The sequence below is a fragment of the Anolis sagrei genome, chromosome 2, assembly GCF_037176765.1.
Source record: "Anolis sagrei isolate rAnoSag1 chromosome 2, rAnoSag1.mat, whole genome shotgun sequence".
NCBI lineage: Eukaryota > Metazoa > Chordata > Lepidosauria > Squamata > Dactyloidae > Anolis > Anolis sagrei.
In genome coordinates, this window is record NC_090022.1 from 25,937,275 (window position 1) to 25,952,261 (window position 14,987).

Genomic DNA, 14,987 nt, shown 5'->3' on the forward strand with positions numbered 1-14,987 from the left:
TCGAAACTGATAACGGTCTTGACTTTACAGATGCTGAAGTGGTGTGAGATTTGATAATGGACCCAGCGGGATACAGAGCAGTCCTCAAGTTCCTTTACTTGAAAGGCCGTGCACCAAAGGAGATGTCTGATGAGATGAAAGGATTATGGTGATGATTCCCCATCATATGATGTAGTCAAGAACTGGCATCGTCAATTCAAATATGGTCGGACTTCGGTGCAAATGGGTCCAATTCCAGGGCGTCCCACTCTACTATTGATGAACACACCGCCCAGCAAGTAGAGATCGCCATTTTGGAAAATTGTCATGCAACCATTCACCATCTAGCCCAAAATGTCAAAATTAGTGTGGGATCTATGGAAAAAAATCATCTGAGACCATCTTCACATGAATAAGGTATCAGCTCGCTGGGTCCCCCGGCTGTGCACAACTTTCCAGAAGCAGGAACGAGTTGAATACTCTCAGGCTCTGTTGACAATGATGTGCCCTGAAAACCAGGAGGACTTTTTCAACAGACTGCTCACACAGGATGAAAGCTGGGTCCATCACTCTGATTCTGAGACTAAAGTCCAGTCGATGCAATGGAAGCATCGTGACTCACGGCCTCCAAAGAAGGCACGTGCCCAACTGTCGGCAGGCAGTATTTTGGGACCAGCACGGAGTAGTATTGATGGATTTCCTAGCAAAGGGTACCATGATCACTGGGGCATACTATGATTCGCTGCTGTGGAAATTGCTGGAGGCCATCAAAACCAAGAGACGTGGCATGTTCACCAAAGGTGTCCAACTTCTGCAAGACACTTCTGCAAGACACTGCACCATTTCACAACTCACCTGTTGTCCAAATGAAAGCTTGCTCCTGTGGCTTTGAAAGTCTACCGCATCCCTCTTATTCCCCCAACCTTGACCATCAGACCTCCACCTCTTTCCAACAATGGAATTATTTTTGAAGGGCAAGCATTTTTCAGACAGTGAGATTCTGATTTCCAAAGTCACAACATGGCTTTTGGAGCAACATATCGACATCTACAAGTGAGGTGTTTACAAGATGGGAGAAGTGTGTGTCTCTAGGTGGCACCTATGGAGAGAAGGATTCATAACTGGGCCATTGCTCTCAGTCCACAGGAAGTGGGTCGGGGGAAATTTTTAATGGACGCCCTCCGTAACTCAGTTCAAAGCAGATATTGTGTATTATATGCCTTGATATTCTGAGTTAGGGCTGTGCGTTAGGGCCCATAAAGGTGTTTGGATGATAAAATGGGAGAAAAGAGAATGGTTTGCCCTGCCTTCAGCTCTTTGGAAGGATGGGAACATAATACAAAAAAAGAGTGCCCTCTTTTATGGCTAGGGAAAAAATCATTAATTAAGTTTTTTCATTGGGAGAGGCTGTCCATGACCTTCAAAAGATAAGTGGACACAATATTCCTTTTTAATCATAGTTTGGCTGGGTTACATAAAAGAAGTTGTGAGCAGAAAGTATTATGAGTAGATTAAAAAGATGTTAATTACTGCTCATATATTAATAGCAAGCTAATGGAAGAAAAACAATCTCTCTCTCTGCAGATGAATGGCAAAATAAGTAGTTATGGCAGACGGAAAAGGAATAGTTAGGCTTATCCCTCTAATTCAGAGAGACAAACAGCATACGAATGGGCATATTTTATTCAAACAGATTTTTTATGGATACCATTTTGGATGTAAGCCCACAATGTAACTCATCTTGAAACAAAGATTATATAATAGGCATACTAATTGTACAACCTATTAACAAAGTCATTGCATAAGAAATATGCCTTAAGTCTCACAGTTCTGCATCTGTATATGCGACTGAACATATGCGTGCACCACTTGGGCTGGTTTAACATGTCTCCCCATTGTTTTTAAATGGAGATTTCAAAAAACTAATGTTTTAAAATAAGGGAATATACATTTTAATCAGTTTATTTACATTGTTTTAAAAAGAAGTATTGAACGGGCTGTGTTCCATTGAGCTTCAAAAGGCCAGCATTTGAATTGCCTGGTGTTCCCTTAACCACTGCAATTAGCAGGTGCTAATGTGTTGCTTTAGCCATGTAAATTTTCACATTTTGACTACTGAATGAGAAATCTCTGTTAAAGGTAAGTTGTACTGATATGTGGATAGGTTTAGAAGAGGAAGGAGAAAAATACACCATATCACTCAGAGGCTCACCAGGCTCCTCAAGCCCTATCACCGTCCTCCCCTCATGTTGATTCATGTAGGAACCAATGATACTGCAAGGCATACATTTCAAAAGATCACAAATGATTTTCGAGCTCTAGGAGCAATGCTAAAAGAATGTAATGTACAGGTGGTCTTTTCATCCCTCCTCCCTGTTGTAAGACACGGACCCACAAGAGCCAGAAAAATAGTACAGGTCAATGACTGGCTTAGAAAATGGTGTCAGGAGGAACGCTTTGGCTTCCTCGACCATGGCCTGCTATTCCAGGAGGATGGCCTACTGGCAAGGGATGGGGTGCATCTCACACAAGTAGGAAAACACCTTTTTGCTCACAGACTCGCAAACCTCATTAGACGCACTTTAAACTAGGTCCACCGGGGGAGGGGGACAACAGCCTTGCGAACACTACTTTACCCATAATGTCTGGGAATCGCCAGAAGGCTAAACGGAGGGCTGCACAAACACAACAAGGACCAAGTACCAAAAGCACAATAATCCCAATTAAACAGCTCAAGGGAAGATCCCAGGGGCTCACATGTCTTTACACTAATGCACAGAGCATGGGAAATAAACAAGATGAACTCCAACTTCTAGCACTACACCACAAATATGATATCATAGCCATCACTGAAACCTGGTGGGATGACTCCTATCGCTGGAATGTAGATATCGAGGGGTATAACCTCTTTCACAGAAACCGAACAAAAGGGAGAGGAGGCGGAGTAGCCTTATATGTCAAAAACTCTTATGCGGCAGAAGAAATTCAAGACAGCAATCTGGGAAACCAGCTTGAAATCATCTGGATAAGAATCAAGGGAACTGGGACTCAAAAAGATGTCGTTGTAGGCATCTACTACAGACCCCCAAGCCAGGAGGAAGATCTTGATGAAGTCTTCTGCCAACAGTTGACCAAACAGGCACAGAAAAGAGATGTAGTAGTCATGGGCGATTTCAACTATCCCGATATTTGCTGGAAAACAAACTCGGCCAAGAGTACAAGGTCCAACAAATTCCTCGCTTGCCTTGCAGACAATTTCATGGTCCAAAAGGTAGAAGAGGCAACAAGGGGATTGGCTACTCTTGATCTCATCCTAACAAATGCGGAGGACCTGATCGATGCGGTTGAAGTGGTAGGATCCTTAGGGGCAAGTGACCATGTGCTCCTGCAATTTGAGGTACAAAGGAAGGCCGAAACTAAGACAAGTCAAACCCGCATTTTGGACTTTAGGAGAGCTGACTTCCAAAAAATGAAGGAAACGCTGAGCAGCATTCAGTGGACACAGATACTAAAAGACAAGGGAGCTACGGATGGATGGGAATTTCTCAAGAGTGAAATACTCAAGGCGCAATTGCAAACCGTGCCAACAAAAAGAAAAAATAGGACAAGTGCAAAGAAGCCAGAATGGATGTCCAAAGAACTTCTAACTGTGCTAAGACACAAACGAGACATGCACAAGAAGTGGAAAAAGGGAGAAATCACCAAAGAAGAATTCAAACAAATAGCCAACACCTGTAGGGAAAAGGTCCGCAAGGCTAAAGCACAAAACGAGCTCAGGCTTGCCAGGGACATTAAAAACAATAAAAAGGGCTTCTATTCTTATGTCAGTAGAAAAAGGAAAAACAAGGAGGCGATAGGACCTCTTCGAGGAGAAGATGGGGCAATGCTGACAGGGGACAGGGAAAAGGCAGAACTACTTAATGCCTTCTTTGCCTCGGTCTTCTCACAAAAAGAGAGTCTTCAACCTCAGCAAGATGGAGTGGATGAGGGATTGGAGGACATCCAACCCCAAATTGGGAAAGAAGTCGTCCAGGAATACCTGGCCGCTCTTAATGAGTTCAAGTCCCCAGGTCCAGATCAACTACACCCAAGAGTACTGAAGGAACTAGCGGAAGTCATTTCGGAACCATTGGCAACCATCTTTGAGAGTTCTTGGAGAACGGGAGAAGTTCCAGCAGATTGGAGGAGGGCCAATGTGGTCCCAATCTTCAAGAAGGGAAAAAAGGACGACCCAAACAACTACCGTCCGGTCAGCCTCACGTCGATACCGGGCAAGATTCTGGAAAAGATTGTTAAGGAAGCGGTCTGCAAACACTTAGAAATAAATGCAGTCATCGCTAATAGTCAACATGGATTTATCAAAAACAAGTCATGCCAGACTAATCTGATCTCTTTCTTCGATAGAGCTACAAGCTGGGTAGATGCGGGGAATGCCGTGGATGTAGCGTACCTGGATTTCAGTAAGGCCTTCGACAAGGTCCCCCATGACCTTCTGGCAAGGAAACTAGTCCAATGTGGGCTAGGCAAAACTACGGTGAGGTGGATCTGTAATTGGTTAAGTGGACGAACACAGAGAGTGCTCACTAATGCTTCCTCTTCATCTTGGAAAGAAGTGACAAGTGGAGTGCCGCAGGGTTCCGTCCTGGGCCCGGTCCTGTTCAACATCTTTATTAATGACTTAGATGAAGGGCTAGAAGGCATGATCATCAAGTTTGCAGACGACACCAAATTGGGAGGGATAGCCAATACTCCAGAGGACAGGAGCAGAATTCAAAACGATCTTGACAGATTAGAGAGATGGGCCAAAACTAACAAAATGAAGTTCAACAGTGACAAATGCAAGATACTCCACTTTGGCAGAAAAAATGAAATGCAAAGATACAGAATGGGGGACGCCTGGCTCGAGAGCAGTACGTGTGAAAAAGATCTTGGAGTCCTCGTGGACAACAAGTTAAACATGAGCCAACAATGTGATGTGGCGGCAAAAAAAGCCAATGGGATTTTGGCCTGCATCAATAGGAGCATAGTGTCTAGATGTAAGAACGTAATGCTACCCCTCTATTCTGCTTTGGTTAGACCACATCTGGAATATTGTGTCCAATTCTGGGCACCACAATTCAAGAGAGATATTGACAAGCTGGAATGTGTCCAGAGGAGGGCGACTAAAATGATCAAGGGTCTGGAGAACAAGCCCTATGAGGAGCGGCTTAGGGAACTGGGCATGTTTAGCCTGAAGAAGAGAAGGCTGAGAGGAGATATGATAGCCATGTATAAATATGTGAGAGGAAGCCACAGAGAGGAGGGAGCAAGCTTGTTTTCTGCTTCCTTGGAGACTAGGACGCGGAACAATGGCTTCAAACTACAAGAGAGGAGATTCCATCTGAACATTAGGAAAAACTTCCTGACTGTGAGAGCCGTTCAGCAGTGGAACTCTCTGCCCCGGAGTGTGGTGGAGGCTCCTTCATTGGAAGCTTTTAAGCAGAGGCTGGATGGCCATTTGTCAGGGGTGATTTGAATGCAATATTCCTGCTTCTTGGCAGGGGGTTGGACTGGATGGCCCATGAGGTCTCTTCCAACTCTATGATTCTATGATTCTATGATTCTATGATTCTATGATTCTATGAGAAGGCCTAATCTTTTTAAAAGTCCAATATTTCTGTCTGAACTCATTTTCCCTTCGCTTATATGTGGTACTGGAGATTTTTGACAGAGTCATTGCCCATAAAAGATGCCAAACAGCATGACAACAGGTACACTTTGATTCATGCTGCCACAACTCTCTGAAGGAAATCTGCACTATTGAACTTCTGCCTGCTTCCAAGCACTGGGTTGCTCTTACCCATCCTAGAAAACAGGTGGTAATGGATGGCTGAAGCCTGCTTTTATACCATCTTCTCACTTCCTTTGCTGTCAAGGTCAAACCTCAACTGCATTTTTCTTCAATCCTGAGAAAGAAACAGGCCATTTCATTTTTTTATATAGTGCAAGTACTTTCGTCAGTGGTAATGGCTCCATCTCCTGGCACATAAAGAAATAGGCAAGATCTAGATATTTAGGTACAAAGAAACCTGGTATTTGGGTTGCTATGAGTTTTCCAGGCTGTATGGCCATGTTCCAGAAGCATTGTATCCTGATGTTTCACCCACATCTATGGCAGGCATCCTCAGAAGTTGTGAGGTGTTTTGGGAACTAGGCAAGTGGGGTTTATATATCTGTGGAATGTCTAGGGTGGGAGAAAGAACTCTTGTCTGTTTGAAGCAAGAGTGAATGTTGCATTTGGCCACCTTGATTAGCATCAAATAGCCTGGCAGCTTCAAAGCCTGGCTGCTTCCTGCCCAGGGGGAATCCTTTGTTGGAAGGTGTTAGTTGGCCCTGATTGATTCTTGTCTGGAATTCTCCTGTTATTTGAGTGTTGCTCTTTATTTGCTGACCAGCTTTTGGAGTTTTTTTTTAATATTGGTAGCCAGATTTTGTTCATTTTCATGGTTTCCTCCTTTCTGGTGAAATTGTCCACATGCTTGTGGATTTCAGTGGCTTCTCTGTGTAGTCTGACATGGTGGTTGTTAGAGTGGTCCAGCATTTCTGTTCAGACTGGTTCATCAAGTGCTCTGCTATGGCTGACTTCTCTGGTTGAATTAGTCTGCAGTATTGGCTACCAATACTGGCTATCAGTATTAAAAACTCTAAAATCAAGACTGCAGGGCTATTCAATGATAATCAAGCTGGCCAATGGCAACATTCATACTTGCCTCAAACAGACAAGAGTTCTTTCTCCCAACCTGGTCATTCACAGATATAGAAACCTCACTTGCCTAGTTTCCAACAGACCTCACAACCTCTGAGGATGCCTGCCACAGATGTGGGTGAAACGTCAAGAGAGAATGCTTCTGGAACATGGCCATAGAGCCCGGAAAACTCACAGCAACCCAGTGATTCCAGCCATGAAAGCTTTTGGCAATACAACCTGATACATGTTGGAACTATCTTTGGTGGAGAGAGGTGACCAATGTGGAGCCACAGGATCTATCCTGGGTCTAGTGCTATTCGATATCTTTATTAAGGACTATGATGATGGAAGGGAAGGAATGCCTATCAAATTTGCAGATGACACCAAATTAGGAGGAACAGCTAAAACTCTAAAATCCTAAATGACCATAACAGATTAGAAAGTTAGACCAAAACTAACAAAATTAATTTCAATAGAGAGAAATGAAAATATGGTACTACACTTTGGCAATAAAAATGAAATGCACAGATATAGGTTGGGTGACACCTGGCTTGAAAACAGTCCATTTGAGAAGGATCTAGGAGTCTTAGTAGACCACAAGCTGAACATGAGTCAACACTGTGATGCAGCGGCTGAAAACCCCAATGCAATTCTAGGCTGAATCTATAGGAGTATAGTGTCTCGACCAGGATTGGGCTCGTCAGGTGATTTGGACTTCAACTCACACAATTCCTAACAGCCTCAGGCTCATTTTTCTTTTCCTGTTCCCCTGAGGGGGGAAAGGAAAGGGCCTGAAGCTGCTAGAAATTATGGGAGTTGAAGTCCAAAACACCTGAAGTTTGTCCATGCCTGGTGTAGATGGAGGGAACTCCAACTCGAATCTGTTGTGATCAGACCTCAGGCTGTTAGAGCCGTAGCAAACTACTGGAAGCGAGAGCGAGCTTGTGCTCGAGCTCGTTCCGAAGCCCCGCCTCCCCCCCCCCCCCCCCCCGAGGCTGCTCTCTCTCTTGCTAGTGCGCCTGTTTTCCCTTGCTAGGGAAGCGATGCGAGTGTACTCTTGCAGTTGGCAGAATTCAACTGTGAGCATACGCTTGCATCCCTGCCCTCTGCAATGGAAAACAGGCACGCTAGCAAGAGAGAGAGCAGCCTCGGGGGGGGGGGGGGAGGCGGGGCTTCGGAGCAAGCCCGAGCGCAAGCTTCCTGTAGTTTGCTGCGGCACGAGCGTATGCTCGCAATGCTGCCCTAGCAAAGGGAAATAGGTGGAGAAAGAGGCGGAGCATCGCTCGTGCTGGCTTAGTTTGCTCTCGCAAAATCCTAGTTTGCTACGGCTCTTAGAGTGGTCCAGCATTGGCTGGCCTCTCAGCTAAGGGAAGGACTGTTTCTGAGACTTCAAGCAGGGGAGAGGAGAGCAGGCATGCTCCACAAATGGCAGCGTGGTACACATGTGCAGGCGAGGGAGAGCGGTGAGGTTGGAGGGAGGTTCACTTCAAGGCATTGGGGTTCTGTCTGGGAAGTTTGGCCCAATGTTATCATTGGTGGGGTTCAGAATATTCTTTGATTGTAGGTGAATTATAAATCCCAGCAACTCTAACTCCCAAGTGTCAAGTCTTTTTCCCCCAAGCTCCACCAGTGTTCACATTTGGGCATATTGAGTATTCGTGCCAAGTTTGGTCCAGATCTATCATTGTTTGAGTCCACAGTGCTCTCTAGATGTAGGTGAACTACAACTCCCAAACTCAAGCTCAATGCCCACCAAGCGCTTCCAGTATTTTCTGTTGGTCATAGGAGTTCTGTGTGCCAAGTTTGATTCAATTTCATCGTTGGTGGAGTTCAGAATGCTCTTTGATTGTAGGTGAACTATAAATCCCAGCAATTCCAACTCCCAAATGATAGCATCAATTCCCCTCAACCCCACCAGTATTCAAATTTGGGCATACTGGGTATTTGTGCCAAATTTGGTCCAGTGAATGAAAGTACATCCTGCATATCAGATATTTACATGACAATTCATAACAGTAGCAAAATTACAGTTATGACGTAGCAACGAAAATACTTTTATGGTTGGGAGTCACCACAACATGAGGAACTGTATTAAGGGGTGTGCGGCATTAGGAAGGTTGAGAAACACTGTTGTAGAGTCCTTGGATATGAAGAGCCGACTGTACAATTAAAAACATACCAAAAAAGAACATAAAAGATAGAATTCAGACTATTGACAGCATGAAAGCAACTCATGCCCTCAATGAAAGAATAAAATGCAATTATAAAAGATAAAAAAGCTCTTGAAAACAGTTCAAACAGCACAGCACCCCTTAGGCCCTTTTTTCAAAACTATTTTGTTTTAAAAGTCTGCCTGATTTAAAGTGTTTTAGAAGGCCAATAAGGAGTGTGAGTTTCTGTTACAGTACTTTTGAAATGGAGGAAACACATAAATTACTTGTTTTTCATGAAAATAGATCTTTTCTCCATTCCTGGGGAGGAAGAAAAGTTGTCAAGTCCTCTTGCAAGCAAGTTGAGTCTATATCCCCTCCCCAACATTGACTTGTCAATTGTTGTTCATCTTCCTTTCCTTTTGTTGCAAAGGATGGTGATAATGACTGGAGGAGGGGGCTTGCCCAGCATCCCCAATGCTTGGTCTGGCTAGTCTCTTTCTGCCTGCTTTCTCTCCTGTGACTGAAGGGAGCCTCCACCAAGCAGGAAGATTCAGGTGACTGATTCCAAGGCTGTGGAGTGGGGTGGAGATATATGGGGGCAACCACATTGTAGAATTAATGCACCTTGACACCACTGTAACTGCCATGACTCAATGCTATAGGATTGTGGGAGTTGTACTTTGTCTTTCTTTGCCAAAGGCTCCTTCCACACAGCTGAATAAAATCCCACATTATCTACTCTGAACTGGGACACAGGGCAGTGTGGACTCAGATAACCCTGTTCAGATATTGTGGGATTTTCTGCCTTGATATTCTGGGTTATATGGCTATGTGGAAGGGCCCAAAGAATGCTGGTATTATTTTACTCTATTTATTTTTATTATTTTTATTATTTTATTTTATTTATAGTTGTTTTTACATGTATTATTTTACTCTATTATTGTTAAACTACCAATCCCAAGCCATCCATAGCACTGAGCCCTGGCAGATAAAGTAGTGTCAAATTGCATTAATTTTACAGTGTAGAAGCAAAGGATTGTTTCTTTGGCAGACTGAAAGCCACCAAAACTCCAGTGTTAACTTTTCTTGGTTTTGAGGAGAGTTGAAACAGGACAGGTAGAAAGGAGGGCATTGGCTTTGAGAGATCAGATCTGGTTGGCCCAGATTTTTCAGATCTTCCTCTGTTAAGTCAAAGGACCTCCCTTGTAGCTGCTTCACAACTTAGAAATTCCTTCTTGCTCTATTTCTGCCAGCAGAAACCTCTTTGTTTCAACAGGCATTTTTACTGACTGCAAAGGATTAACAGCCTCATCACACTGGACCATGGATCCATACAGTTTCTGCCTTCTGCAGAATGCTGGAGTTTGTAGTTTAGTGAGGCCCAGGTCCTGTCTAGCTGAGCAGTTTAAAGCCTTCTCCCTAAACTACAAGCCCCAGAATTCTGCAGGAGGCAGAAACTGGATGTAAAGTGGATCCATGCTATAGTGAAGGCATGTGCAAACTTTGGCCCTCCAGGTGCTTTGGACTTCAACTCCTACAATTTCTAACAGCCAGTAAGCTGGGTTGTTGTAGGTTTTTTCGGGCTATATGGCCATGTTCTAGAGGCATTTCTCCTGACGTTTCGCCTGCATCTATGGCAAGCATCCTCAGAGGTAGTGAGAGGTAGTCACTACGTCTGAGGATGCTTGCCATAGATGCAGGCGAAACGTCAGGAGAAATGTCTCTAGAACATGGCCATATAGCCCAAAAAAACCTACAACAACCCAGTGATTCCGGCCATGAAAGCCTTCGACAGCCAGTAAGCTTTTAGGAATTGTAGGAATTAAAGTGCAAAACACCTGGAGGGCCAAAGTTTGCCCATGCCTGCTCTAGTGTGATGAGATTCCTAATGATGCCCTGTCTTTACCCTCTTGAATGGGTTTGTTTTCATTCCTGGATTTGACCATAGCTTCCTGTAGGCCTTGCATTAGCTTGTATCAGTCTCTACTCTTAATTCTTGTAAGCTGCCTTGTGCCTCAGTATTGGGAGGGGGAGTGGAATAGCAATAAAAACAATTACAACAATAAGAATATATTGTGTTGTATAACCATGGTTTCCATTGTCAATGGACATTGTGAGTTGCAGTGGGGAATTGGGAACCTAATTGTTTAGCTTGTTTGGGAGAGCTGTGTAGTTTCAAGCAGGCAATTTCAAGGCCAAATTCCTAAAAGAAAGCCATTTAATGTGGTTTGAGACTGCATTGTATGGTCGGGGTAATATAATGCAATTCAATGTAGTTCAACTACCTTATATGAACTGACACTGACCACATAATGCAGCTTCAAACTGCATTATGTGGCAGTGTAAATGGGACCAAAGAAAGCCTTGGCTGGGGGAGATGATAAAAACAAAATCATTACCTAGGAATATTTGGGGAATATTGGTTTTGTTAAAAATGTAATACAACTGTCTGGTTGCTCCTGACACGATAAATAAATAAATAAATAAATGTGGGGAATGACTCCCAACCTACAAATATTCTGACAAAGATAAAGATGCAATTTTCCTAATTCTTCCAAGTGGAAATAGATAGTAATCCAGCATTTTAAATGGGTAATGTTCAACAGCATGCAGTTGTATATGGTAGCTGCTGGACTCCCTGTTGATGAATTGATCTGCAGAAGCTAATGTAGATTTTATTTGATCTAAAAGGGCATTTGAAATTACTACTCAAGAGTTAATATCCTCAGCTCAGTGGATTCTACTTCATTCAGTTGAAACTAATAGGATTGCATTGTTACTATCTTTGACCCCTTTTCCTTCTAGCAATTGTATCTAAGGGAGCAACTAAACAAACTACGAAGGCCTCATCACAGTAGACAAAAAAATCCACTTTAAATCTGGTTGCTGCCTCCTGCAGAATTCTGGGGTTTGTAGTTTAGGGAGAAGACTTTAATAGCCTCACTAAACTACAAAGCCCAAAATTCTGCAGGAGGCAGAAACCAGATTTTAAGTGAACTTTTTCTCTAGTATGATGAAGTAGTAGTACCACCATGTTGTAGCACAAATCCTATGTAAAATCATACTGCATATTTTTGACATTAATATTGAAATCTGAAATATATACAGACATTCTGCATATATTTCAGATTTCAATATTAATGTCAAAATACGTAGTATGATTTTCCATAGGATTTGTGTTATATAATGGTCGTACTTGTTTGTTTATGGAGGCATTGAATGTTTGTCCTTGTATGTTGGAATTTGCTCTGAGTTCCCCTGGGGAGATAGGGAAGAATATAAATGAAGTTTTTGTTATTTATTTTATTTTACACTGTAGAATTAACGCAGTTTGAGCCCACTTTAACTTCCATTGCTCAATGTCATGGAATCCTGGAAGTTCTCTGCCAAAGAGTTCTGGTGTCTCACCAAACTACAAATCCCATGATTTGTAGTTCGGTGAGACACCAAACTACAAATAGCACTGGGCCATGGCAGTTAAAATAGTACAAAACTGCATTAATTATATACTGCATATCCACCCTTAGATTCTAAGGATTCTTTGTCTCTCTCTTACGCGATCCCTCATTGTCCGAGTAGGATTGTCTTCCAAAATCAGTGTCCTGGCGGTGGGTCCATAGGTGAGTGTGGAGCCCTATTTTTGACCTGCATCTTCTTCCGCAGTGAGGGCATTGGTTTCCAGGTGGAAGGCGGTCTCGGTCGGGGTTGGCTTGACGCAACTTCCTCTTGGCACATTTCTCTCTTTCACCCTCCATTCGTCCCTCTTCAAATTCTACAGCACTGCTGGTCACAGCTGACCTCCAGTTGGAGTGCACAAACACCAGGGCTTCCCAGTTCTCTGTGTCTATGCCAGAGTTTTTAAGGCTGTCTTTGAACCCATCTTTAAATCTCTTTTCCTGTCCACCAACATGACCCACTGACCTCACTGTGACTTACCTCTGAGTAGGCTTCTTTGGAGTTCTTGCTGAAGGAATGTCTTGGCTTCAGCCTCCTAATGCCATGTCTCTGTGACATTATATGGCAAAAGCTATGACAATAATGATGGGGCTGGGAGACCTATCCTTGATCTCCATCTCCAGAAGTCTAGAAAGATGGAAATATTTGAACAGTTAGCTGCAATCACCATAGATCCATTTGTTCATTGAGCTACTGTTTCCTACACTTGGAATCCTTCTCCACCAAACTGAAACAGAAACTGAAAGTAACGAAGGGTCTAGGGAGGTGTAAGAATAGTTGAAGTAGAGATCTGGTATTGCAGATTTTTACAAATGATGAATGCAGGAGTAAAATAATGTCGTCTTTTTGCAGATCACCATCAATTGATTCCAGCTGCCAAGAAGCAGAAGAGATGTCTGCTGAAGAATGTTTACAGGTGAGAAGAAGAGGTGTGTTAAAGGGGAGGGTGTTTGAGGATCTCTGTATTTTGTCTCTGGAGTACAAGAAAGAGAGACCAGGTTGGGCATAAACTGGACAAGGGAAAGGTGCATCTACACCAGTGGTTCTCAACCTTCCTAATGCTGTGACCCCTTAATACAGTTCCTCATGTTGTGGTGGCCCCCAACCATAAAATTATTTTCATTGCTACTTCATAACTGTCATTTTACTACTGTTATGAATCATAATGTAAACATCTGATATGCAGGATGGATTTTCATTCACTGGACCAAATTTGGCACAAATACCCAATATGCCCAAATTTAAAAACTGATGGGGTTGAGGGGGGATTTATTTTGTCATTTGGGAGTTGTAGTTGCTGGGATTTATAGTTAACCTACAATCAAAGCGCATTCTGAACTTCACCAACAATTGAATTGAACCAAAGTTGTCATACAGAACTCTCATGACTAACAGAAAATTCTAGATGGGGTTTGGTGGGCATTGACCTTGAGTTTTGGAGTTGTAGTTCTCCTACATCCACAGAGTACTGTGGACTTACACAATGATGGATCTGGATCAAACTTGGCACAGATACTTAATATGTCCAAATGTGAATACTGGCGGAGTTTGGGGGGAAATAGACCTTGACATTTGGGAGTTGTAGTTGCTGGGATTTATAGTTCACCTGCAATCAAAGAGCATACTGAACCCCACCAACAATAGAATTGGGCCAACTTTCCCACAGAGAACCCCCATGAGCAACAGAAATACTGTGCTTCCTGATGGGCTTTGGTGACCCCCATGTCACCCCCTCATGACCCCCAAGGGGTCCCGACCCACAGATTGATAAATGCTGATCTACACTGTCAGATTAATGTGGTTTGAAACCACTTTAATGGTCATAGTTGAATGTTATTGAATCCTGGCAGTTGTAGTTTGGTGAGGCACCAGCCTCTTTGGCAGAGAAGGCTCAAGACCTTGTAAAATAGGCATGGGCCAACTTGGGCCCTCCAGGTGTTTTGGAGTTCAACTCCCACAATTCCTAACAGACTCAGAGCCCTTTCTTTTCCTCCTCATCCACTTAAGTGGCTGAGGGGGGAAAGGAAGGGGTCTCAGTCAGTTAGGATTTGTGGGAGTTGAACTCCAAAACACCTGGAGGGCCCAAGTTGGCCCATGCTTGTTGTAAAATTACAACTTCCAGAATTCCATATCATTGAGCCATGGCAGTAAAATACTATTAAATGGCAGTCATTCTGCAGTGAGCGCAGTGGCATACCTCTCAATCGTTCTGCATAGACAAACCTGAGAAATATAATTACACAACACTGTTTATTCAGGAGGGAATTCCTAAGAATTATAGGAAAATGACCTCAAGAGTATTATTCAGCTGTACTGCAAACATAAAGGTGGGGAAGCAGGATTATATGCACTGTCCCTGAGCGCTATGTGTTTATCTAGAGCTCTTAATACCAGCCTAAGTACACATATTTGTTTAAGCCGATCATTTCTGTGCAATCAGAAATGCAGAACATTAGAAAACTGTCTTCTCCAGTTGCATCCTGAAAAAAACAGGGTCAGTTCTTAGCTGAGGCCCCTTCCACACAACTGTATAAAATCCCACATTATCTGCTTTGAACTGGAATATATGGCAGTGTGGTCTCAGATAACCCAGTTCAAAGCGGATACTGTGCGATTTTCTGACTTGATATTCTGGGTTAGATGGCTGTGTGGAAGGGCCCTGAGTTGCAGTC

General features: G+C 43.3%; 1 protein-coding gene across 1 annotated transcript in view; it reads left to right on the forward strand.

Annotated features, from left to right (window-relative positions):
* The first annotated feature begins 387 nt into the window (after positions 1–387).
* Positions 388–14,987, forward strand: part of LOC132769495 (uncharacterized) — a 50,810-nt gene continuing 36,210 nt past the window's right edge. Inside the window, exons 1-2 of the mRNA XM_060766563.2 lie at positions 388–689; positions 13,168–13,231. Coding sequence (XP_060622546.2) covers positions 388–689; positions 13,168–13,231 — 366 coding nt within the window. The remainder of the gene's footprint in view (positions 690–13,167; positions 13,232–14,987) is intronic.